The 27,832-nt window shown below is 39.9% G+C and overlaps 1 protein-coding gene across 3 annotated transcripts in view; it reads right to left on the bottom strand.

The window, feature by feature from the left end:
* LOC138757721 (coiled-coil domain-containing protein 158-like) overlaps positions 1-27,832 on the bottom strand; it is a 201,327-nt gene that overhangs the window by 36,789 nt on the left and 136,706 nt on the right. For all 3 annotated transcript variants that reach the window (XM_069925480.1, XM_069925479.1, XM_069925481.1), the window contains exons 18-20: positions 9,020-9,112; positions 5,917-6,036; positions 4,057-4,214 (exon numbers count right to left, since the gene is read on the bottom strand). In XM_069925480.1, coding sequence (XP_069781581.1) covers positions 4,057-4,214; positions 5,917-6,036; positions 9,020-9,112 — 371 coding nt within the window. The remainder of the gene's footprint in view (positions 1-4,056; positions 4,215-5,916; positions 6,037-9,019; positions 9,113-27,832) is intronic.

The following is a 27,832-nucleotide window of genomic DNA, read 5'->3' as shown; positions in this document are numbered from 1 at the left end:
GCATGTGATTAGGATATGGGTGCCATAATAGAAACCTGGCAAAGAGAGGAGCAGGAGTGGCACCTCAACATTCTAGGGTACAGGTGCTCCAGGAGGGACAGAAGTGGGGGTAAAAGAGGAAGGACTGTTGTGTTATTGGTTATGGAGGATGTCTAATCAATGGTCAGAGATGACATTATAGATGGATTGGCTAGTGAGACTATGTGGATGTAACTGAGGAACAAGAAAGACCTCATCATCATCATCACCTTGTTAGGAGTACATACAGGTCCATAAATAGTCAATGGGAATTAGAGGAACAAACATGCTAGGAGATTAAAGTAGGAATGTTATAACTGGGGATTTTAACTTTATAAATGGGAAAATCATTGCATGAAAGGTTTAGATGGGCTGAAACTTTTCTAATACATTCAGGAGTTTCCTCTGGCATTATGTAGAGGGAACATTTGACCTAATCTTGGGAATCTGGGAAGGGCAAATGGATGATGTATTTGTGGTTGAGCTTCTGGGGAACAGCCACCATTGTTCTATAAGGTTTCAGATAGTTAGGTGAAAAGACAGGACAGGACCACGAGTTAAAATTTGGAATTGGGGCAAGGCTGTCTTTGAAGGTACAAGACAAAAACTTGCTTGAGTTCATTTGAACAGGTGGTTTGAAGTAAAAGGAACGACAAGAAAGTGGCATGCTTTTAACATTGGGTATATGGAATGAGCTACTGGAGGAGATGGTTGAGGCAGAACTATTGCAATATTTAAAATATTGGACGGCTACATGGATAGGTTGATTTTCGAGGGATAAGGGTCAAATGCAGGCAGGTATAAGACACATTTTGGTTAGCGTGGGCAAGTTGGGTCAAAGGGCCTGTATTCATGCTGTATAACTATTATCAGCTCGTATCTATCAATTACTTAATTATTGGTTCAGACATTAAAAAACCTAGCACCATTTTGAAACAGATGTTGTGGCACTAACAGAAAAATAAATTATACTTGAACCAAACTTTTTTGTCGACATGTCCACATATGGTGAGACAAGACTCGCACACCAGGCTCAGGAAATATTCCTACACCTCCATCATCAGACTCCTAAACAACAGGCTTGTTCAAAAATTCATTTAAGGACTCTTACTTTCCATTACTGAATATTTATATTTCTGTATTTGCACAGTCAGTTTGTATCCGTCTTTCTTTGTTTACATTTCCCTTTTTTGTATACATATCAATTTTCTTGAGTAGTTTACACTAATGATAAGTAGAAATATACTCGTCAATAAATTTGAACGAACCTGAGATGGGAAAATTATGTGGATTTAAATAGGTCATGATGTCCCAAGGCAGATGATCTGGGATAAAAGCTTAGCAATCATATTTTTACAACTATTGGAGACAGAGTTTGAGAATCAGAATCAGAATTTATTGTCCTGAACAAGTCACAAAGTCAGCAAACATTTATATAAACCATTTTACAAAAATAAATAAAAATGGTGCATGAAAAGTCAAAGTAAGGCAGTGTCTTTGGTTCATTTCTCATTCAGGAATCTGGTGGCAGAAACTGTCTGAGTGCTCATCTTCAGGCTCCTAGGTAGCAGAGTAAAGAGGGAGTGGCCTGGATGGTGGGGTCCTTGGGGATAGAGGCTTCTTTCTTAAGGTATTGCCTCTTGTAGATGTCCTTGATGGAGTGAAGTCTGGTGTCCGTGATGTTGGAGGCTGAGTTAGCAATCCTCTGGAGTTTTTTTCTTCTCCTGAGTGTTGGCAGCCCTGTATCAGACAGTGATGCAACCAGCCAGAATGCTCTCCATGTTACACCTATAGAAGTTTTTGAGAGTCTTCAGTGACGACCCGAATCTCCTCAAACATCTCATAAAGTATAGCGGCGGGTGAGCCTTCTTCATGGCTGCATCAAAATGGAGGCTTCAGGACAGATCCTTTGAGATATTGACTTCCAGGAATTTGAAATTCTTGACTCTCTCCACTGCTGAGCCCTTGATGAGGACAGGTTTGTATTCTCCTGACTTCCTCCCGAAGTCCACATTCATCTCCTTGGTTTTGCTAATGTTGAGTGCAAGGTTGTTTATGTGTGACACCACTGAATGAGCTGATCTATTTCCCTTCTGTACGCTTCCTCATTGCCATTGTGATTTTGCTGACAACTATGATGTCATCGAAAAATTTATAGCATTGGAATTGTTTTGTGCCTGGCTGTATAATGAGTAGAGCAGTGGAATAAGCACGCATCCTCACACCTGTTGATAATGAAGAGGAAACGTTTCCAATGCTTCCGATGAGGAAGTCCAGGATCCAGTTGCAGAAGGGGGGTGGGGGGGTGGGTGGTGGTGCAGTGGTCCAGGGTTTGAAGCTTATTGAACACCATTTAAGGAATAATGGTGTTAAAGGCTGAGCTGTAGTATGAGCTACTGTTTTCTAGGTGATCAGGAGCTGAGTGGAGAGTGCATCTGGAGTGGAAAGATTGTGACGATAGGCTAATTGCAGTGGATCCAGTCCTTTGCTTAGGTACGTGTTAATTCTGGCCATAACCAACCTCTCAAAGTATTTAATCACAGTAGATGTTAGTGCTACTGGACAATAGTCATTGAGGCAGCTCACCCTGCTCTTCTTGGGCACCGGGATGATTGATGCCCTTTTGCAGCAATGAGTGATTGGAAAATGTCCTTGAACACTTCGGCTAGTTGGTTGGCACAGATTTTCCATACCCTGCTAGGTACGCCATCAGGGTCTGACACCTTGCAAGGGTTCACCTTATTGAATGATATTCTGATGTTTGCCTCAGACAGACATCACAGGGTCCTTAACCTTTACAGGGATTCTCATAGGCACTATTGGGCTCCCCTTAAAGCGGACATAGGTATTCAGCTCCTATATGATGTTCACCCTTACTTTGTAGGCTGTAATGGCCTGCAGTCCCTACCATAGCTTGCATGTATCTGTCTCAAGCTTCCTCCGGAATTGCCACTTTGTTGCAGAGAGAGCCTTCCACAGGTTGTACCTGAACATCTTATAGAGATCTCTCTATTGGGTTATTGAATAACCCAAAAAGGAAATGAACATTTATACATGATGTTCAGAGAATAGAGCAGAGAGTCTTAAGGTGCCCCTTTGTGCCAATCCACACAAAATAGGGTCTGTTGATGAGGAACAGCATATATGTGCTGCTATAGTGGACAGGGGATCCTATATTGATATTCTGAAAGGAAGTGAAAGTAACTTTGTGATATCTGTGACTATACAGTGCTCTTCATAAAGTTTGGGACAAAGACAGTTTTTTTCCTTGATTTGCCCCTATGGTCCACAGTTTGTAATCAAACAATTCACATGTAGTTAAAGTGCAGATTCCAAATTTTATTGGAATTTATTCAAGGTTATTTGTATACATTTTGGTTCGACCATGTAGAAATTACAGCACTTCTTATACATAGTCCCTTCAATTCAGGGCATCATAATGTTTGGAACATTCAGCTTCACAGGTATTTGTAAGTACTCGGGTATATTTAATTGAAATTTGAATTTGAAATGTGCACTTTAATTACATGTAAATTGTTTGATTATACATGTAAAACTGTGGAGCACAGGAGAAAATAAAGGAAAAAAAGTGTCTTTGTCTCAAACATTATGGAAAGGCACTGTATATTAAGGTGCTCCTAATTGATAAACAAGTAAATAAAGTTCAATTCTCACCCATCTATAGAATTAATTCAAGACACAAATTATTGTATTTTTTTTGTTTTCAAGTTCCTTGCTGAAACTTTGGATGTCTAATTAATATCCCGGCACCCTAGAGATCCTACTTGCCATAAGTTTCCCAAATATTCAGCTGGATTTGTAACCTGGACTCTCAAAATTTCAAGAGTGCATTTACCACAAATACTTAGAAATTGTATGAATTATTGTTAACAGAAATGGTAGTCAATTTGAATAAAAATCAACTGTAGAGGATGTAAACATTGACATATCAATTGCATGTATCCATGAGTCTCCATTTAATTCGATGCTCTTCTATCACGATCAAATAGTGAAATATACAAAATGTTTGAATCTTACATAGCATGTACATTCCCTGATGTTTGCTCTCCGTCATGTTCATTGTAATTTGTGTTGCTTGATCTCTTGTACCCCTCACAGGCTGCACTCTTAAGGTCCATTAGAATATTGTTTAGGTCAGGGCTCAAATCTTCTTGACCGCTGGTTCTGGAAACTGCCTGTAATTTATACATGAAAAAGAACAAGTTATAATTGGGCCGTTTCTGTGAATTTAATTTAAAAAATGTTAAAGTGAATAATGATTTAAATTTGATTTAAACTTTGAGCTACAGAAAGAAAGTTGGAATAATTTTCATCTTCCAGTAAACCAGTGAGACATATAAGGTCTATAAGAGCTGCCTGATGATGGTTTCCATTGATGGTAATGGATTGTTTTCAAAATCCACTCACTTTCTGAGATCCATTTTAATCAAATGATGTTTTTGTATTCATATTGTCTTCTAAAAAAATATGATCATCCACTTGTAGTTTTAAATGTTTATTCAGACCCACTGAAGATTTCCAGCGAAAAGATATTGAGGCACTCTCATTATCTTCAATGCTCTAAATAATTAATCTGCTGATGTGATTGAGCAGAGATCAAAATACAAAGCTATGATTTTTGAGGCTAAGATTTTCAATTATCCAGCAATAAGAATCCACTCTAATATGGATAAAGTTGCTTAGTTAGAAAATGATGCAGGATAATAAGTACAAGGATAATGGCTGAATGGAACTGGATCATAATGGAATAGTAGATTTTCGAATGACCCAAAGTTTACCAAATTAAAAATCCAAATTGCATACATCTTGTAATATGTAAGGATCATTCACATTGCCAAAAGTGTGTCTGATAATAAAAGTGCACCAATGCAGACTGAAATCTACAAATAATTCAAACACCAGTACCACTATTTGTGACAGAATAGAGAATAATGGACACAGTCTTTCTTGACAACTTAAAAAAAAATCAATTTATTTTCAGCAAAGATGCACAAACAAGGTTTGGGATTGTCACGAATTAATTTTTGCTTTGGTGTCCTATAAACTAATACAGCCTTTTGAGCAAATTCTATATATTTCTCTTAAGTATTTGTTCTTTGAAAGAAAAACCAGCTGGGAATGCTCCAAGTTCCTCACTTGCATTGTAATGTTTGCTGTCTACAATCTTCAGGCAGGCATAATCCTGGAGGAAACCTGTATTTTGAAAGTTTTTCAGGAGTTGGTAATCAATCTTTAATATGACACAGATTCATTTTGTTTTGACTCCCCTGAAACCAACTTGTTCCCAGGCCTGTAGGTCCTATTTTTTCCAGCTGATCAACATGATAAAATTAAAAAAAAAAATGCTGGAGGAACTCAACAGGTCTTGCAGTGTCCATCGGAGGTAAAGATACAAGGTTTCAGGTCTGAGCCTTTCTTCAAGGTATAACGATGAATGCTGAGAGACCTGCTGAGTTCTTCGTATTTTTGTGATTTTTACTACAATTGCAGCATTTGCAGACGTTTGTATTTCACAACAAGAATCTGAACATCATCTCCATTAGATACCATTTGACATGCTGAAATTATTTTCAGCATTTTCTCTTTGATTCATTCAAAAGAGATGGCACTTAAATTTTGGTCAGAGGAATTTCATGTCAATATAAAATAAGAGCACATTCATGGCAAAAACAATCTATTGTAGAAACAGGGTCACTTTGCCATCGTGAGATTTCTAGACACGATTAAATGGTTGTCCTTATCAGATTGGTCCATCATGCACAGACAAAGTACCTTTGAGTACCCCCAAAAAGAGCTAAAGAAGTGATCTGAAGCAAAATTACAATCCTGTAAAATAACATTGTATGGATTATATTTTACATAAGGAAGAATGCTTACAGTGGAAAGATATCCTGATGTTGGGTGGATACATGACTGATTAACACAGACTGCAGGGGAATAGACTCGAGTATTTCCATATGGGCAGTAAGTAGAAACAACATTTGGACCTTGGAGCTCCTTGAAAATAGATGGTAACAACATTAAAAAAATATTTAGTAAAATATTGTAAAAATGTTGATGAATCAATAGCATATTTAATTCATATTAATCATTAAAATAACATGGGATTAAAACAGATAAGAGTTAATAGAAAAGTTTCTCCATTGGAAGCCTGTGATTGACAAAGATGCACACACCATTTTACAATGATACACCTTCTGATTTCCTTTGGTCAGTATTTTATCAAGTAGCTCAGTTATGTTTTAAAACTCACCTGTAGAGACTTACATTTGTATTAATAGTTTCTGCATGGTTCAAAGTGTTCCCTATAATATAGACCAATTCAAATAAAGGGTTTCAGACATAGTTAGGTCACTAACAACAGCCAAGAATTGTATGGGTTAAATACAATAAATATTTGGCTCAGTAAAATGCATCAAAGAAAGAAGTGTGATATATAATTCATTTTTTTATAACCTAAATTATACAAATTAAATGTAAATTGCAAATTTAAGTGGAAGTGAAATTTTGGTGTAGTGTTAAATTGCAGTAATGTGAGTTCAATTTAACAGAATTTGAATCACAGCCATAACCAGGTTGTGCTCAATACAACATGTTAATAATATTCAGTTTGAAGGATTGCAGCACGTGCTTTGTAAGGCTTGTCCTTCATGTAACAAAGTACTGTAATAAATTAGAGTCATGCTCTTTCTGTTTAGGGTAACCTCTTGAGTGTCAAGGGGAGGTTCTCCAATCTGACTGCAGTTTAGCTATAGCACCAACCTTGTTAACCTCCCTCCACAGCCATCCCATTCTTCTTCATCCAACACCATTCTGAATCATCAGAAATCCTTTCTAACTTTAACTGTCCCAACCACTGGTTCCTTTGCGTGGCATAAAGAACTTTAATCATTTGCAGCATTCTGCATAAACTTCTAACAAATTGCAACATTTCATTTTCCAATCAAAAAAAGTTTATGATACTGGTTTTTCCTTATCAAAGCAAAAGATCACTCCATTTATCATATCTTACAGTAAACAACAAATTATTTAAATTACGACAAATTCATTCAGTGAATGTCACCTGAGAAACGTAAAACTGTTCTATATTGCAACCATACACAGCCAAATTCTAAAAGAACCATCTACATTTTCCAGTGCTATTTTAGAGTCTCAGTAGGACTGCAATGAACGTGCTGTCTATCATAGCTTTCAATTCCATTCTTAACCTTTCCAAAAGTAGTTCACCGAGTTGGCATTCGTTGCTATTTTCTCATTGTTCATCCAAACCATTGGTCAGCAATTTATATCCTATGGCAGCCTGCCAGAAATTCCCACTTACAAGTTCAGGAGTTAAGATTGTGTCTCCATAATTTTTAAATTAATAACATTTCATTTTTGCTATGAAAAGAAAATTCTCAGGGTAGGTGGGCAAGCTGATTTCCCATTTCATGAAATTCCGTGCAGTCAAAAATGCGCGACAAATATCAGAACACAGCAAATCATCTGACTGGGAGCAATCAAGTTTTTGGTGGTAAAATTCCGTGGAAGAGGTTACGGAGTATTTAGTTGAAAAGGACAACAAAAAGCAATTGTTATCTTAAGAAATTCTGATGCCGTGTCAGTGGTCAATTTTCTGATCAAATCTTCCTAATGACTAAAGGAGAAATGAAAGCATAGATTATTTGATGTACTGATACTGCTACATGCAAATACAGATAGTTTACTGTTATTTTAAAAGGCATACTTATAAACCAACAACCAACCAACAGTTATACCCTTGAAAATATTTATTCAAGTAATTGACCACCAATACCATTGGTACATCACCTTCACTTTGGAAACAAGTTTAATTTTATTAGAGAATTCCTTACAAGTAGTTAATATATCTTGTGTATAATTACTTAAACAAAACACCTTTCAGTGAGAAACATTTTTTTTCACAAATATTTGGAATTCCACCATATAATCATCAGACACAACACTAAATTCAGCAGTATCAAACAGTACCTTGACATTAAGAAGAGATTGCTGAGAGTGTGGACCCACATGAAATGAGCTGTACCTGCTTGGTTCCCCACCTGTCCCATGCCTGGATACTGCCTGATGGCTGTATTCTGCTCTGCTTGACAAGCTCCCCATGATTCATTTCTTTCTGGTGGCTGAAAGTGGTCATCCTAACTCATTGAGTTAAAGACCATGAGAGAACCTCTATGCATTCATGATGCTGAAGTATGACTTTTGCTTACTTGGTGTCATGAATCATCTCAGGAAGTTAAAGTTCTATCAAAAATCTTCATTGCATACACTCCACTGACAATGCCCATTATTTCATTTTAATTTCCAGATCAAAAGTTCAACAAACCACAATGGGAAATGTGGAGTTGGTGGCTAATGTATTGGAAACACTAGTTTACACGAGTAAACAAAATGTTTAGTTTTCGTGGAGAAGAGGTAGACAGAGAGAAGGGATTGGTGTGCACCTTTCTCTGCTTTCACTGACATTCTGCAAACTCTGGATGAATAGTCCCAAGGTTCTCGTCCCTGTCAAATCTCACTCAAGGGAGGCATGTTAATGTTAGAATGTCTGAACTTCTGAACTGTAACAGCAGAATGACATGTTGGGTTTATCCATGAAGTCACAAACTTAATTTTGAGCAGTAGAAGACACCTATCCATATGTCAATACTTTTAGTGTGAGTCTCAGTCAAATGGTATGTGGTGCAAGACATCTGTAAAACACAATCTGCTGAATACATGAATACCTATTCTCTCTCTCACAAATGTCCTCATTTATTTTTTCCCCTTGCCCTTTGCCTCTTCCTCTCACCCATGCCCTTTCACCTCACATATCCAGACCCCTCTCAACTTACATTTTCCTGGAAATAAAGGTCTTAAAATATACTACTTGTGGCAGAAGTAAAATTACTGAAAATCAGTCAGATTTACTCATTCAAGTAAATGAAAGGAGAATTTTCGAAGATCATGAAACAATTCATACCTTTACTTCCAATGCATGCTTTAGTTTTAAGCGCATGAAGTCCTGCTCCTGACGCTGAATAAGTGATTGACAATTGGAAAACTGAAGGCAGGCCTGTTTTACATAGAAACCATAAAAGACAACAAATTTATCAGTTAAATTGTATTGCTTTTGCAAACTGTCAATATTTCCCTGAATTTAGTAAAAATTATAAAATGGATTTTTGCATAGGGTGGGGATTTGTTCCGGCATGGACTAGTAGGGCCAAACTGGCCTGTTCTGCGCTGTATATGGTTATAGCTTAGATGCTTCATGATGTAAGATTGTGTCTCCATAATTTTTTAATTAATAACATTTCATTTTTGCAACATTGTATAAATTGAAATTCCAGGATTATGCAACACACCAATCCAATCCAGTCCTTTGTAGTCCATTCTCATTGATGTTTATACTTTTTACATTTGGTTATTTGCCCTATTTGAATATGGAGAGTATAAAGGTGAGATGGATTGCTATCAAGATTGGAGATATTGAAAATGGAACCAAAATAAAAAACCTACTCAAAGAACTCATCTGATCAAGCAGCATCCAGTTGACATTTCAGGTTGAGACTCTGCATCAGGAATGAAAGTGTGGAGGGAAGATAGGCAGTACAAAGAGGTGAGAGGGATGGACGACAAAGAGACTGGTAGGTCGGCATGAGCAAGAGATTTATTGACATATATGTATGTACAATGTACAAATGCATCAAAATTCTTACATGCTGCAACCACGAAGGTATGTAAGAATCAGCAAAAAAAAACTAAATTCAATGTCCACAATATGCCAAGAGACAGAAAAAGAGTGAATGCATTAAAAAGGGTATACAGAAAAACCTCTGATATCTGGCACCTATGGGAATTAGTAGATACTGGATAAGTGAATTTTCCGGTTCCTTGAGATTGTGTGTTGTGTTGATTGGTGAACTAACCGCTAGGGGGTCCCAATTTTAAACGTTTGGTTTTTTTTTTAACCTATTTACTTTCTGCATTTTTTTTTGCCGCTTGCTTGAATTCCAGATAATGGGGATTTTACTGTCTAAATAAAATTTCAAAGTTGCAGTTAGTGCAAAAAAATGGTGTTTCAATAAGTGCAGACAGATCTGGTTGTTCGGAGAGGTTCAAGAGCCTGAGAGCTCTCTGGAAACAAATTCCTCTTGAACCTAGAAGTGCTGGATTTCAGAATTCTGAACCTTTTGCCTGAAGGTAGCAGTGAGAAGAGATTATGACAAGGGTGATGGCAATCGTTTATGTCATTGGCTGCTTTCTTAAGGCAGCGCTTCACAAAGGTGTTTTCAATAGACTGGAGGTGAGTGTCTGCTGGCTTGGTTTGCCATTTTCTGTAGCCTTCTGCATTTTGGGTGGAACCAGGTGATTTGGGGGTTGATGGATGGATTGCCCAAGGTGAGGGAGAGGGAGGGGGTGCTCAGGCTGCTGGTGATAGGTGAAAATAGTTAAGACTCTTGGCTCATAAATAACTACAAAAAAATTTCAATTAAATGAATTAGTATGACATAAAATCTGGTTTGTAACGTCAAAGTGAAACCAATACAAAACAATGTTCCTCCAAAGCAGTATTATTGTTAGTTCCAAATAATGTGCATTGTTATAGATACAGACTCAGTCCCAAATATCCTGCAATACCTAGATACAAGTTGCAATCATTAATTACAAATTACAGAGAAGCTTTCAACATTGGATAAACAAAAGTGAATTGGCAAAGGAAGAACAAGAGGGTCTTTGTGCCTTGGATATTTGCCCATTGTGAATAATGACAGAGAAATTAACAACTTTACCTGTTCAGATGAAGGCTGGGAGAGTGGGCGCTCCTCTGTTCCTGTTAATGCTGGATACACAAATGGGGATTTACTAGCAGGTGGGCCAGGGAAGGATTAACTGAGATGATAGGGGTTGGAGGGGTCCCTGAAATTGTGATGGGTGAGAGATAGGCTTTGATCTGGAGTGAGGCCAGGAAATTAGAGGTAGATTGATACTAGAGAAGATGGAAGAATGGTTTCCTCACCTTCAGTTACCTACTCTAAGGTGGCCTCATGGTTATTGGAAGTTCTTGCTTAGCAACTACTGATGTGAATGAACAAATAAAGTATGTCTACTTTATGTGTCTCAACCTTTATAAAGTAAATTCTGTTATACCTAGAGAAGCTCCAAAAATCCTTCAAAAAAGACGGCACTCGAGGGAGTCACGTGATGGAGTAGTGGCCGGTTGGGTTGAACCAGCCCTCTCCAGAAAAAAAGAAAAAAAATTCTGGAAAAGACAGAGCTCAATGAATATAAAACTCAAGAAATAAAAGAAAAAGTTACAGAGAAGAACAAGAAGATGGCACTCAAGAAAGAGAAAATAAGAATAACGGGAAAAAAGAAAAATCACCGGAGAAGAAGAAGAAGGTCTTACCCGCCCGCAGGAGCAGGGAGCTACAGTGGTGAAGAACAGCCGATTTCAGAGGTTGGTGAGTGGCTTGCGAAGTCGCGACCTCCAGATCGATGGACTCCAAAAATGGCTCTTGGAGCCAAACAAAAGTGCGCAGTGCGCAATCAAAGGATAAAGTGAACACTGCCGGGGGGGGGGGGGGCTCAGCCGAGGAGCAGGCAGCTACAATGCGACCAGCTGAGGGATGCCCGGCATCAAGGCACTCAGCTGGAGGATCAAAATAACGACAAAGAAAGGATCGAGGAGCCAGAAGAGGGAGAATGGCAGCAGGGTGACTGACAACAAGAGGATCAACTGCAGGAGGCCCAACAGACAGACAGCCCACAACCCAAGGCCCAACAGCAAGAGGCCCAGCAAGAGGAGGCCTGATAAAGACATAGAAGTAATTCATCAGAAAAAGCAGAAGAGACACAGATACAAAGAAGAGATGAAGAAATCACAAACACAGGTACAGATACAAAAGAAGAGGAAGAAGACCAAGATCTTCACAGGGAAACAGATGGACAAAATATAGATAAAGCCTTTTTTGAAGAACAAATTATTATTTTAATGACAAATCATTAAAAGAATGGTTATCATTAGATTTTATTGCAATTAAAAAAAAATGAAAAGAGCAGAAGATAAAATGCAAAGTTTAGAACTGGTCATGACAGAAATAAGGAAAAGAGTAGAAAAAATAGGGAGGAGCGGGAAACTGCTGTAGAATTGGAAGTAAATGATTTAAGAGAAAAATTGGAAGAAAGTGACAAAAAAATTAAAGAGACACAAGAGTTGTTATCTCAGAAAATTGATATATTGTAAAACTATAGTTGGCGAAACAACATAAAAATAGTGGGCCTGAAGGAGGATATAGAAGATGCAAACATGAAGGAATTTATAAAAGGATGGATCCCGAAGGTTTTGGGAATGACAGAATTGCATGAAGAAATGGAAATAGAAAGGGCACACAGAGCACTAATACCGAAGCCGCAGACACATCAAAAACCAAGATCCATCTTAGTCAAATTTTTAAGATATACGACAAGAGAAAATATACTGGAGTGGGCAAGGAATAAAGTTAGAGAAGATAATAAGCAATTGGAATATAAGGGACAAAAAAATATGTTTTTACCCAGACAAAAGTTTTGAACTCTTAAAGAGGAAGGAATTTAATACGGCAAAAATGATTTTATTGAAAAAAGGTTATAAATTCATGTTAAGACATCCAGCCATACTTAAAGTTTTTATACCTGGGGAGCAAAACAGACTGTTCTCAGATCCTGAGAAAGCACAAGAATTTGCAGAATGTTTGCAGGACGGAAGAGGAGATGAAGAGATGTAACAAGAAAGAAGACCGGCAATAAAGTATATATAAAGATGTAATAATATAAAGTTAAAATAATGTATATGTAAAGAGCTAAAGATGGAAAAGAGAAGGGAAGGAAGGAAGAAGGGGGAAAAAAAATGTTTGTTATATGTATTAAAAAAAGCCTTTTCTGGTGGGGGGGCTGGGGAGGAGAGAATAACCGTCACTGCGAAATCAGTTGACACTTGCGAGCAAGATCGCAAACCAAATGGAAAGGGGAGTTCCGGTTGCCCTGCAAGGGATAAGGGGCAACTCAGATAGGGGGGGGATTCATTTGGGGTTAAGGTGTTAATGGGTGTGGGGATTGTTAGGGTATTTCATGTTTTAAATGTGTTGTCATACATTGAATTTAAAAAGGGAAAACTAAAAGACAAAAATGGGAAAAAGGGGAATGGAGGTGGCGAGGAGACGGAAAAGAGGTGTAAACAAGACACAAGATGGCCACACTGAACTATATGACTATAAACATTAATGGAATACATAACCAAATTAAAAGGAAGAGGCTACTAAATTTACTGAAAAAAGAAAAATTAGATATAGCATTTGTGCAGGAAATTCATCTAAATGAAGTGGAACATAACAAATTGAAGAGAGACTGGGTAGGGCACGTAGCAGCTGCATCATATAATTCAAAAGCTAGAGGTGTATTCATATTAATTAATAAAATGTACCAATCAAAATAAAGGAGGAAATAACAGATCCAGCAGGGAGGTATGTAATGATAAAGTGTCAGATATACTCAGAATTTGCTCAATATATATGCACCTAATGATGAGGATCAAAAGTTTATGCAGGATATTTTTTGAAGATTGCAGACACACAAGGAAATATATTGATAGGAGGGGATTTTAACCTTAATTTAGATCCATTGTTGGATAAAACTGGACAAAACACAAGCAAAAAGAACAAAGTAGCCAAATGTATGGTTAAATCAATGCAGGAAATGAAACTTATGGATATATGGAGGAGGCAGCACCCAAAAAAGAAGGAATATTCATATTACTCGAGTAGGCATAAAACATACTCAAGGATTGATATGTTTTTGTTGTCGGCCCATATTCAAGGGAGAGTCAGAAAAACTGAGTATAAAGCTAGACTACTTTCAGATCATTCATCCCAGTTATTAGCAATAGAACTGGAGGACATTCCACTAAGAACATATAGATGGAGGTTAAACCCCATGCTACTTAAAAGGCAGGAATTTAGAGAGTTTATTGAATGCCAAATCAAAACATATTTTGAAATGAACTCAGAATCAGTTAAAGATAAATTTATACTATGGGACGCAATGAAAGCCTTCATTAGAGGACAAATAATAAGTTATGTAACTAAGATGAAAAAGGAATACAATCGTGAAATAGAGCAGCTGGAAAGGGAGATAGCAAGTACAGAAAAGGAACGAGTGAAAAGGGACGATATAAAGAAAAAGAGAGAATTGGTGGACAAAAAAAAATACGAAACATTACAAACATACAAGGTGGAGAAGAACATAATGAAAACAAAGCAAAAGTATTATGAATTGGGGGAAAAAAAAGACATAAAATATTGGCCTGGCAACTTAAAACAGAACAAGCTAAAACAACTGTATTGGCATCAAGGAAAAAGGACAAACAAATCACATATAACTAAGGAATTTTATGAACAATTATACCAAACTAAGAATGAGGGGAAAGATAATAAAATGGAAGAGTTTTTAGCTAAAATTGAACTGCCGAAATTGCAAGAAGAGGAACAAACCAAACTGATAAAACCATTTGAATTAGAGGAAGTACAGGATATATTAAAAAAAAGCTTCCGAACAATAAAACACCAGGAGAGGATGGATTTCCAATAGAATTTTATAAAACATTTAAAGAGTTATTAATTCCTCCTCTCCTGGAAGTAATGAATCAGGTAGAAGAAACACAAAACTTGCAAGATTCATGTAAGACAGCAATAATTACAGAAGATGGGGAAGGATCCATTAACACCAGCATCATATAGACCAATATCCCTACTTAACTCAGATTATAAGATAACAGTGAAATTATTAGCAAATAGATTGGTCAACTGTATACGAAAAATAGTAAAACAAGATCAAACTGGATTTATTAAAAGATGAACAGCGGACAATGTCTATAAACTTATTAATCTAATTCATGCAGCTCAAGGAAATAAAAAAAAAAACAACGGTGGCTGTTGCCTTAGATGTAGAAAAAGCCTTTGACAGGGTAGAGTGGAACTACTTATTTAAAGTATTACAGAAGTTCAATCTGCCAGAAAAATATATTAATTGGATTAAAGCATTATATAATGGACCATTGGAAAAGGTAGTAGTAAATGGATATGTATCAAGCCATTCAAATTAGGGGGGCGTGGCAAGATGGCGTAGGGAACAGACGTGCCTTCCAGACCTCTCCTGACTCTGATTTATTGTTTTGTCTTTAAGTGCCCGTTAAAGTTCTTTTAAAAGTTTATAAATAATAAGAGGTGCTGGGTTAATACCTAATGGTTTATATGCAAAAAAAAAGGTAAAAGAAAACATCAACATACTGTTAAAAAACTACATTTTCCAAAATTATCTGAGCCTACTTGTTTACAAGAAGCCAGGACTCAGCGTAGAATGGATCCAAAGGAAGACGTGCAGAGTTCGGCATTGAAACTCCGTTTTAAGCTGGTGAGGCTCTCTGAAGGTCGCATTCAACAGCTTTCAGACCAAAGAGCTGGGCGGGTGCCAGTATTTCACACAATGGCCACTGTGAGTGCTGTTACTGAGACTTTGACAGTTGAATCAGCTGGGGCGCCACCAGCTGGAGAGTTAAAGAGCTGTCATTCGACTGCTACAGTGGTGGCGCTGCAAAATGCATCTTCAATTACAACGGTTTTTCCAGACATCGATTCAGTGAAGATGATTAAAGAGATTTGGCTTAAAGATAACCCTGATCTTCAGTCTCCTGGCATTGCTGGGGGGACTTTGAGAGGGATTTTTATACGAAGTCAAATTGCTAGAAAAGATACTAAATTAAGGGAAGGGACAGAAGATCCCGTGGTCTTTAAGGAACAGCAAGACCCAATTATGCCTGAATCTACTTCTGTTGAAATCTCTGTTAAGGATCTTGAAGATAAGATATATTCTGTATCGAGTCACTTAGCTAATTTTGTGAACCTGTTTATTTCCAAGATTAATGCGATGGCAGAAGCCATTAATGGAGCTTTTAAGCTTGAAACCATTGAAAGATTTGAAATGTGTGATCAAGGTTTAGTCGATGCACAGGATCAACTGCAAGATGAAAATAGAATAATTGAAACATTGCAGATCCAAAATAAAAATTTAGCAAAAAAGGTTGATTATTTGGAGAATCAATCTAGACGAAACAATGTGAAAATTGTTGGTTTGCCAGAAGGCATAGAAGGACCAGATCCAAGAAAAATTTTTACTGAATGGATTCCATGAGAGTTAGGACAGGATAAATTCCCTGAAGGTTTAATACTGGAACGTGCTCATAGAGTTTTAAGAAGAAAATCTTTTTCAGGACAGAATCCAAGATCTGTTCTGATCCGTTGTTTAAACTATTGTGACAGAGAGACAATTTTACGTATGGCTATTAGAAATGCCCAGCAAAATAGATCTCCTTTGATGGTTCAGAATAATCCTGTTTTCTTCTATCAAGATTTGAGTCAAGAAATTATGTTTCAACGACGCGAATTTAATTCTGTGAAAGAGAACGGTTGTGGAAAAAAAGACATAAGGCAACATTCAGGTATCCTGCGGTACTGAAGATTTTTCAGGATGGAAATCAGCCAAAGTTCTTTGACAATCCTAAAGAGGCTATGGACTTTGCTCATTCTTTACCAATCATGCAGTTTTAGGAACGATGTAGTCCTTCTAGGTCTCTAAAGAGAGTAGAGATGTAAGGTGGGATTCAGATTTTTAAAAGAAATGGAAGCAATGGTGACCGAAGTGGTAACGTTGATTTAAAAAAATAAATCTTTTTTTTTGAGAAGAGTTTAAATAGTTTAAATAATGATGATAGTTTAATGAAATGGGAGTTGGGAGAGGGAACTGGGTGGGCACTAGTTTCCAGAAGTCATCAGCTACCTGTGAGTTATCTCACACCCAATATTTTGGTGGAGTTACCGCTTTGGGCAGTTTAAACAGGAGGAGGTAGTCGTGACCTCCGACCAGTTTTTTTTTCTTTTTAATTTTCGGGTTAAGAAATGAAGGTTTTTTTAAATTATTTTTTAAAAATAAATAATTTTTTTTAACTCTTTTTGTTTTCTGATTGTAATTGAGAGGGAATTAGGAGGGTTTTTTCTCTCCTTTTTTTCTCTCTTTTTTTGGGGGGGGGTTTCTTTTTTCTTTCTTTTTTAAGAGGATGATGTCACAGAAGATAATAAGTCAAAAATTGAGGATGTTGAATTAGATGAAGAGGAAGATGAGGGGAAAGGTGATAAGAAGAAAGAGAAGAAAACTAAGTACAAATACATTGAGGGAGAAGAGTTTAATAAAATTAAGCTAATTTCGATAGAGAATTTTGAAGATGTTATAAATGAAGAATATGGAGAATTTTATAAGAGTTTGAACTTTTTTTTCTTTTTTTTCTTTTTTTATATAAGGGGAGGGGAAGGGAATAAAAAGTTTATCTGATTGTTTTTCTAAGGGATGTTTTTGTTCTCTCGATGAATTATAAAGGAAATGGTATTAATGGAAATTCTGTATTTATGTATTATTAATTATGATTTTTTGTATAACAGATATGTGGTTGGTATATGATTTTAATATTTGAACTTAGTTTTAAAGTGGATTTCATTTGTTAAATACATGTATTATGTTTGATTTAAATATATGGTTAAGGGTATTATTTTAGTATTGATTTTTTTTGTTGTTAGTAATTTTTGTTGTTAAGTTTTATCTTTTTTTGTAAGTGGGGTTTTTTCTATTTTATTTACAACATTGTTAATTAATTCTTCACTCTTTATTTTGGGGGAGGGTTGGACTAATTTTAAATTAGACAATTAATGTTGTGTTATAATTATTGGGGGGGTTAATTTGTGTAGTTTAATGATGTAGTATTCTAATTTTTATTATCTTATTTTTTATTATTTCTTTAAATGTAATTTTTATTTTATTCATGTCATAAAATTTTAAATAAAGTTTTTTTAAAAAGCCATTCAAATTAAGTAGATCAACTAGGCAGGGATGTTCATTATTCACCTTAGCAATAGAACCATTGTTAGAGCTGATAATTGTAGAAAATAAAATAAAAGGGATAAAAATAAAGGAGAAGGAGTATAAAATCAGTTTATTTGTGGATGACATTATAGTATATCTAACAGAACTAGAGATATCAATAAAAGAACTACATAAGAAATTGAAGGAATATGGAGAAATATCGGGGTACAAGGTTAACGCAAATAAAAGTGAAGTGATGCCAATGAGTAATGCGGATTATACAGAACTTAAAAAAGAATCACCATTTAAATGGCAAGCACAAGCAATCCGATACCTCGGTATCAGATTAGACAATAACTTAAGCCACTTGTACAAACTAAATTATCAGCCATTAATAAAGAAATTACAGGAAGACTTAGAACATTGGAAAGAACTACTGCTAACGTTGATAGGGAGGGTGAACTGCATTAAAATGAATGTGTTCCGAAGGATACAATACTTATTTCAAACATTACCAATTCCCTTAACAGAGAAATTCTTTGTTGAACTAAAGAGAATAATTAGGAAATTCTTGTGGAAAGGGGGGAAACCGAGGGTAGCATTAGATAAATTAACAGAGAGGTATAACCAAGGTGGCTTGCAGTTACCAAACTTCAGAAATTATTATAGAGTTGCACAATTAAGGTATTTATCAGATTTTTACCAGACAAGGGAAAAACCAGACTGGACTAAGACAGAACTAGATAAAATAAGGGAGAAGGTACCGGAACATATACTTTAAAAATGGGATGAAAAGCTGGTGCAATATAACAACTCACCAGTATTGCATCATTTACTTAATATATGGAAGAAGATTCTCATAGAAAGAAAAAAAATGAATTACCAAATACCAAAATTGTTATTGACGCAAAATCCACTAATCCCTTTTACAATAGATAACCTTTCCTTTAGAGAATGGGAGAGAAAAGGAATCAAAAGTATAGAAAAGTGTTTTTTGGGAAATAATTTATTAACATTTGAACAGTTGAAGGACAAATATGGAATAACTCATGGTACAATGTTTGCATATCATCAACTGAAGCTTATTTAAAGGATAAATTGGGAAACAGACTGAGATTACCAGAAGGAAGCAGCTTTGAATATGTGATTACAGACACAATGATAATTAAAAGATTTATAACAAACATGTACATTAAGCTGCAAGATAAGGAAAATGATGAAATAAGCTATAAACCTAAACAAAAGTGGGAAAAGGACAAACATAAAGATAAAGAATGAAGTATGGGAAAAGTTATGTTCTGGAACTATGAAGAATACAATAAACACAAGGTTACACATGATACAGTATAATTGGTTACACAGGTTATATATCATTCCTCAAAAATTAAAAGAATGGGATCCAACATTATCAGATAGATGTTTTCGCTGTAAGAAGGAAATGGGAACAACATATAACTATATAACCACTTACAGCACAGAACAGGCCAGTTCGACCCTACTAGTCCATGCCGTAACAAATCCCCACCCTCCTAGTCCCACTGACCAGCACCCGGTCCATACCCCTCCAGTCCTCTCCTATCCATGTAACTATCCAGTCTTTCCTTAAATGTAACTGTCATGATAATGAATATGTATGAGATGTACCGGAAGTCACGTGGTATGAGAGAGAGATAAGAACACAAGCAGGAGAACAAAGGAAACCGGAGAATAAAGCCACTGAGAAGTTTACCTGATAAAAGTTGTGTTTAATGTTTCATTAACTTCACATTTCGGGCCACAAATGTGACATTGGCGACGAGGATGGGATAAGCTTGAAGAAAATTAAAGACTAAACAAGATTACAGAGGATTACAGACAACTTCAAGGTGATAAGAATTTTCTCTGTGACTCAGTACTTTTGGGGCTGGAATATTTCCTCATGGCTGGGGCAGACAGTGACTTTCTAACACATAGTGGAATTGCTCATTTTGACCCAACCGGTGATGCAAGCACTGTAAGTGTAAAGTGGAAGGCATGGCTGGAAGAATTTGAATCCTATGCCGACAGTCGTGGCCTATTTCTAGATACCGGTACAGTTGAACAAAAAGCGCAGAGAAGGGCGTTACTTCTTTTCACGGCAGGACCTGCAGTTCGGGAAACATTTAAGACACTTTTGAATACTGGAAGAAAGGATGAGTACCGGAAAGCGGTAGATGCATTAAATGCACACTATGTAGTGACACTGAATGCTACATTTCAACGCCATTTGTTTCGGAGAACGAGACAAGAAGATGGCCAGACAATTGCTCAGTACGTGACGAGACTACGCCAGCTAGCTGTTGGATGCAATTATATGGCAGCTGATTTGGACAACCAATTATTGGATCAAGTCGTACAGCACTGTAGATCAGATAAACTCAGAAGACGTCTACTGGAAAGAGGGAGTGAGTTGGAACTCACCGATGCTTTAGCCATTGCTGCTGCATTAGAGGCTGTTGAAGGGCAATTTCATACCATGACCCTGAAAGACAACTCAAGCCAGCAAATTAAGAGGCTCTCACATCGCCATAATCAGCCAAGATATACGTCGACACATGACGTGGAGTGTTATCGATGTGGAAACCGAGGTCACTTTGGAAAAGACCCATATTGCCTGGCCAAAGGCAAAGTTTGCAGAAAGTGTGGAGGTAAGGACCACTTTGCAAAGAAGTGCAAAAACAAGTCCAATGCAGACCAGAAGAGGAAGAGTACAACTTCCAAAGGCAAAGCCTGGGGGAAAGGAAAGTATCCTGGAAAGAAAGATACCATTCGCCAGATAGACGGTGACGATGATGATACCCAGGAGGAACAGAGTTGTTACCAATTTACGTTGAATGAAGTACATCATGAGAAGGTCCCAGTGATCATTGGTGGAGTGACAGTGCAGGTCATTGTAGACTCAGGCAGTGACAGTAATGTGATTGATCGACATTTATGGGAGAAGTTGAAAAGGAAAAAGATCATCTGTACCTCAAAGAAGTGTTCCAAGAAACCGTATCCATACACAGCAACCAAGCCATTGCAGACCATTGGATGTTTTACTGCAACTGTTGAAGCTGGAGATAAGTACACCGAAGCAGAGTTTATGGTCATAGAAGAGAGGGGAGAACCATTGCTGAGTAGAAGCACAGCGCAAGACCTGGCAATACTTCATATTGGAGCTTGTGTCAATTCAATTCAGTCATACGAGGATATGAAGCAAGAATTCCCCGCAGTCTTCCAAGGAGTAGGAAAGCTGAAAGGTCGACAATTGAAGCTAGTGGTAGATGAAACGGTCAAACCCAAGGCACAACCAATGCGCCGAACTCCGTTTGGACTTTGTGGGAAAGTCGAACCCAAAATTAAAGAATTGATCGTACAAGACATTATTGAACCGGTGGAACATTCGACACAATGGGTCAGTCCCGTAGTGATTGTGCCCAAACCAAAGGGTGTCATAAGACTATGTGTTGACATGAGAATGGCCAATGAAGCTATAATTAGAGAATGACATCCTATACCAACAGTGGAGGAAATACTTCATGAACTAACTACCAGTAAGGTATTCTCAAAAATTGATCTGAAATGGGGCTATCATCAATTAAAGCTGGATCCAGGTTCCCGAGACGTAACTACATTTGTGACTCACTGTGGATTGTAACGTTTCAAGAGACTATCATTTGGAATTAATGCAGCTTCGGAGATCTACCAGTATGAAATCCATCGAGTGATTCAAGGCATTCCTGGAGTTGCCAACATTTCTGATGACATCATAGTCCATGCACCAACGAAGGAAGAGCATGACAAACGGTTGAGGCGTGTACTATCTAGACTACAGAAGGCAGGCCTTACCGTGAATGGAAACAAGTGCCAGTTCGGTGTGTCAGAAATGGACTTCATGGGCCACAGACTTACAAGGAAAGGACTAAACCCTGCAGACGCCAAGGTGAAAGCTATTGCAGAGGCACGTGCACCTCAGAACGCAACAGAGGTGAGGAGTTTCCTGGGATTGGTTAATTTTTGTGCAAAGTTCATTCCTAATTTCGCTACAGTGGCAGAACCACTAAGGAAACTAACCAGGAAAGGTGTACCATTTCATTTTGGATCTGAGCAGAAGAAAGCGTTCACAGTGCTGAAGCAAAGCCTGACAGATGCAAAAACTCTTGGATATTACGATCCGGCGGCATCAACCAAAGTCATAGCGGATGCCAGCCCGGATGGTTTAGGAGCCGTGTTGGTCCAGATGCATGATGGAGGACCACGAATCATTGCCTATGCCAGCAGATCGTTATCAGATGTGGAAAGAAGATACACTCAGACAGAGAAAGAAGCACTCGGACTTGTATGGGCCTGTGAGAGGTTCCATGCATATTTATACGGCATTGAATTTGAACTCATCACAGATCATAAGCCATTAGAGGTGATCTATGCACCTAGATCCAAACCATGTGCCAGAATAGAGAGATGGGTACTCAGACTACAACCCTACAAATATAAAGTAATCCACATTGCAGGGAAAACAAACATTGCTGATCCGCTGTCCAGATTGGTGAAGGATGGAGGTCCACATTCCAAGTCAGAATTGGGAACAGAAACAGAGAGCTTTGTACGCTTCGTAGCTATTCAGGTGACACCGAAAGCTGTGACTACGAAGGAGGTCGAGAGAGAATCCGAACGTGATCCAGAACTCATGGAAGTAAGAGAATGCATACAGAGTGGACAATGGGACAAGTGTACTCACAAGGCTTACATTCCCATCAGAGACGAACTTTGTTGCATCGGACAGTGTGTATTAAGAGGTTGCAGATTGGTGATACCGCAAAGATTGAGACCGAAGATCATATCCTTAGCGCATGAAGGACACCTAGGTATTGTTGGTACCAAGCAAAACCTCAGGACCAAGGTATGGTGGCCAGGTTGTGATAAAGACGCAGAGAGATTTGTTAAAACTTGTCACGGATGTCAAATCACAAGTAGGAGTAATCCGCCAGAACCGATCCGGAGTACGCAACTCCCGACAGGACCATGGATCGACGTAGCTGTTGATTTTCTTGGACCTTTACCGATGGGTGAATCAATTATGGTAGTGATAGATTACTACAGCAGATACTATGAGTACGTGGTGTTGAAGTCCACAACCACTGAAAAAACAATACAAGCGTTAGCAGAGATATTCGCAAGATATGGATTACCTGTTACATTATACTCTGACAATGGTCCACAATTCATTTCAGAGATATTTGCGGAATACATGAGGACCACAGGTATCCACCATCATAAAGTAACTCCGAAATGGCCGCAAGCCAATGGAGAAGTAGAGAGACAAAATCAGTCCATTGAAAAACGATTTAGAATTGCACACGCAGAAGGACAAAATTGGCGAGAAGCATTGCTATCTTATGTGGCTGTCTATCGAGCAACGCCTCATGCAACCACTGGAAAAAGTCCTGCAGAAGCATTTTTTGGGAGAAAAATCTGCACAAAAATGCCAGAAATAAAGGAAATCCGAGACGACCAGGAGATGAGGGACCACGATGCTGAAAAGAAAGGTGCAGCAAAGCTGTACACAAATTCGAAACGTGGAGCCAAGTACTCAGACATCATGCCAGGAGATAATGTTCTAGTGAGGCATGAAACTGGTGGTAAGCTAGACACACCTTATTACCATCAACCCTATACTGTCGTATCCAGAAGTGGCAGTATGGTGACAGTCAAGTCTCCGACTGGAGTCCTGTACAAGAGAAATGTATCAAGTGTAAAAAGGTACCAGTCCAGAGATACATCGAGCGAAGAGATTGAAAGGCCAATACGAGATGCTGAAACTGAGAGACCTGATGATGTTCCAGAGGCCGTTACCAGCACTCCTGATGAAGTGACTAGAGTGCCAGAAACACTCGAAGCCGTGGCGAGCAGTATTTCCGACGCTGAGAGTGAACAACCGAGAAGCGACGACAATATCGCAGGCAGGCCGAAACGAAACCGGAAAGTGCCCAAACGATACGAAGACTTTGTGCCATAGTTTTAATAAGAACTTTAGGACAGTATTTAATCTTATATCATAAAAGTGCATGTATGAGTGCTGTAGGAAGTAAATTTTATGTAGTTGAGTTATAGTATTACCATTAGTTACGATGCTTGTAAGTTTCCGAGGGATATTGATAAGTGAAGGTAAAGTTTATTTCTGATTAAAGGAGGGATGTCATGATAATGAATATGTATGAGATGTACCGGAAGTCACGTGGTATGAGAGAGAGATAAGAACACAAGCAGGAGAACAAAGGAAACCGGAGAATAAAGCCACTGAGAAGTTTACCTGATAAAAGTTGTGTTTAATGCTTCATTAACTTCACATTTCGGGCCACAAATGTGACAGTAACCAATGATCCCGCCTCGACCACGTCTGTCGGAAGCTCATTCCACATCCCTACCACCCTTTGGGCATGTACAAAAGTGAATACGTTTTATGTATTTTATGTTATTAAATAAAATCACAAAAAGCAACATACCAAAAAAATCCAGAGATCTTTCTTTTAAGTAACATAAGTAGTAAAGTATTAGGCCTCAAATTGGATAAAGCGCAAATAAGATTTATTATGATTACCTAAGCAGTAGCAAGAAAATTTATAATGTCAACTTGGAAAATGGAAGAGAGCCTGAGAATACAGCAATGGTACATGGAAATGAATAAATGTATTCCATGGAAAAAAAATAACATATAATTTAAAAAATAAAGTCACATTGTTTGAACAAATTTAGGAACCATACATGGAACATCACAGAGAGAGCTTGCCTCGGACCGCCATCCCCTAAAATGATAAGACAAAACTATTTGATTTAGTGTGTAAAAGTAGATGACACATTTTTTCTTGTTTGTTTTTCCCTTTTATTATATTGTATGCTCTCCCTGTGCCTGGACTGGGGCCGCCGTCTCCCACTCCCTGCCCGGACCGGGGCCTCCGCCTGCCTCACTCGACCGAGGCCGGGGCCGCCGTCTACCCCTTGCTCCTGCCAGTATCGGGGCCGCCGCCGTCTACCCTTCGCCTGGACCGGGGCCGGGGCCGCTGCTGCTCTCCCTGTGCCTGGACTGGGGCCGCCGCCTCCAACTCTCTGCCCGTATCGGGGCCTCCGCCTGCCTCACACGACCGAGGCCGGGGCCGCCGTCTCCCCCTTGCTCCTGCCCGTATCGGGGCCGCCGCCGTCTACCCTTCGCCCGGACCGGGGCCGGGGTCGCTGCTGCTCTCCCTGTGCCTGGACTGGGACCGCCGCCTCCCACTCCCTGCCCGGACCGGGGCCTCCGCCTGCTTCACACGACCGAGGCCGGGGCCGCCGTCTCCCCCTTGCTTCTGGCCGTATCGGGGCCGCCGCCGTCTACCCTTCGCCCGGACCGGGGCCGGGGCCGCTGCTGCTCTCCCTGTGCCTGGACTGGGGCCGCCGCCTCCCACTCCCTGCCCGGACCGGGGCCTCTGCCTGCCTCACTCGACCGAGGCCGGGGCCGCCGTCTACCCCTTGCTCCTGCCCGTATCGGGCAGTGGGAGGCGGCGGCCCCAGTCCAGGCACAGGGTGAGCTGCGGCGGCCTCGGCCCCGGTCCGGGCAGTATGGACCGACCTAGGAGGGGAGGCAGGCCCCTCCAGCCCGGGTAAGAAACCTGCATTGGAGAAGGCCACTCCGATATAAAACCTACGACCCAAGGACCTCGCTGCCACGTCCCAGCTTGCTTGGCCACGGCACACGAACCATGGGTGTAAAGGGTGGGGCCAGTACTGCGCGCACTGCACTCCACCTAAAAGCTCCTTTGCGCAGGCCCGAGGACAGGTCCACGTCCTCCCCCTCCACATCCTCCCCCTCCACGTCCTCTCCCTGAAAAGATGCTCACAAACTCAAGCTAGCATGCTGGAACATCAGAACCATGCTAGACAAGGCTGACAGCCACCGACCTGAACGTCGGTCTGCCCTCATTGCACATGAACTCCTCAGACTTGACATCGACATAGCCGCTCTCAGTGAAGTCCGCCTGGCAGATGTAGGCAGCCTCCAAGAACGCGGCGCGGGCTACACACTCTACTGGTCTGGCAAGCCTTCGGATGAACGACGCCTATCTGGTGTAGGCTTCATGGTCAAGAGCTTCATTGCCTCCAAACTCGAAAACCTTCCAACAGGCCTCTCGGACCGAATCATGTCCATGCGACTCCCACTTCAAAACAAGCGTCACATCACCCTCATCAGTCTCTATGCTCCAACCCTCCAGGCGAAACCAGCAGAAAAGAACAAGTTCTACACCGACCTGGGCAACCTCATCCAACGTACCCCTACAGCCGACAAGGTTGTCATCCTGGGCGACTTCAACGCTCGTGTCGGCAAAGACTCAGAAACCTGGCCAGGAATCCTGGGCAAGCATGGCGTCGGCAAGTGCAACGACAATGGGCGCCTCCTGTTGGAGCTCTGCGCAGAACAGCGACTTGTCATTACAAACACCCTTTTTCAGCAGAGGGACAGCCTTAAGACCACCTGGATGCATCCCCGATCCAAACACTGGCACCACCTGGACTACATCCTGGTGCGAGAAAGTGACAAACAAGATGTGGTCCACACCAGGGTCATGCCTAGCGCGGAATGCCACACTGACCACCGGCTGGTTCGCTGCAAGCTCAACCTTCACTTCAAGCCAAAGCCCAGGAACAATAAAGCCCCCAGAAAGAGGTTCAATGTTGGAAACCTGCAGTCAGACGAAGCGAGAGGAAACTTCCAGGCAAACCTCAAAGCAAAGCTCGACGTTGCAACCCGCCTCACGGACCCGTCCCCTGAAACCCTCTGGGATCAGTTGAAGACTACCATACTGCAATCCACTGAAGAGGTACTGGGCTTCTCCTCCAGGAAAAACAAGGACTGGTTTGACGAAAACAGCCAGGAAATCCAGGAGCTGCTGGCAAAGAAGCGAGCTGCCCACCAGGCTCACCTTACAAAGCCGTCCTGTCCAGAGAAGAAACAAGCCTTCCGTCGCGCATGCAGCCATCTTCAGCGCAAACTCCGGGAGATCCAAAATGAGTGGTGGACTAGCCTTGCCAAACGAACACAGCTCAGCGCGGACATTGGCGACTTCAGGGGTTTCTACGAGGCTCTAAAGGCTGTGTACGGCCCCTCACCCCAAGTCCAAAGCCCGCTGCGCAGCTCAGACGGCAAAGTCCTCCTCAGCGACAAGATCTCCATCCTCAACCGATGGTCAGAACACTTCCAATCTCTTTTCAGTGCCAACCGCTCAGTCCAAGATTCCGCACTGCTCCAGCTCCCTCAACAGCCCCTAAGGCTAGAGCTGGATGAGGTTCCCACCCTGGATGAGACATATAAGGCAATCGAACAACTGAAAAGTGGCAAAGCAGCAGGTATGGATGGAATCCCCCCAGAAGTCTGGAAGGCTGGTGGCAAAACTCTGCATGCCAAATTGCATGAGTTTTTCAAGCTTTGTTGGGACCAAGGTAAACTGCCTCAGGATCTTCGTGATGCCACCATCATCACCCTGTACAAAAACAAAGGCGAGAAATCAGACTGCTCAAACTACAGGGGAATCACGTTGCTCTCCATTGCAGGCAAAATCTTCGCTAGGATTCTACTAAATAGAATAATACCTAGTGTCGCCGAGAATATTCTCCCAGAATCACAGTGCGGCTTTCGCGCAAACAGAGGAACCACTGACATGGTCTTTGCCCTCAGACAGCTCCAAGAAAAGTGCAGAGAACAAAACAAAGGACTCTACATCACCTTTGTTGACCTCACCAAAGCCTTCGACACTGTGAGCAGGAAAGGGCTTTGGCAAATACTAGAGCGCATTGGATGTCCCCCAAAGTTCCTCAACATGAT

The sequence above is a fragment of the Narcine bancroftii genome, chromosome 3, assembly GCF_036971445.1.
Source record: "Narcine bancroftii isolate sNarBan1 chromosome 3, sNarBan1.hap1, whole genome shotgun sequence".
NCBI classification, from domain to species: Eukaryota; Metazoa; Chordata; class Chondrichthyes; order Torpediniformes; family Narcinidae; genus Narcine; species Narcine bancroftii.
Note: the sequence above shows the minus strand (reverse complement) of the source record. Positions and strands in the feature narration are given on the sequence as shown.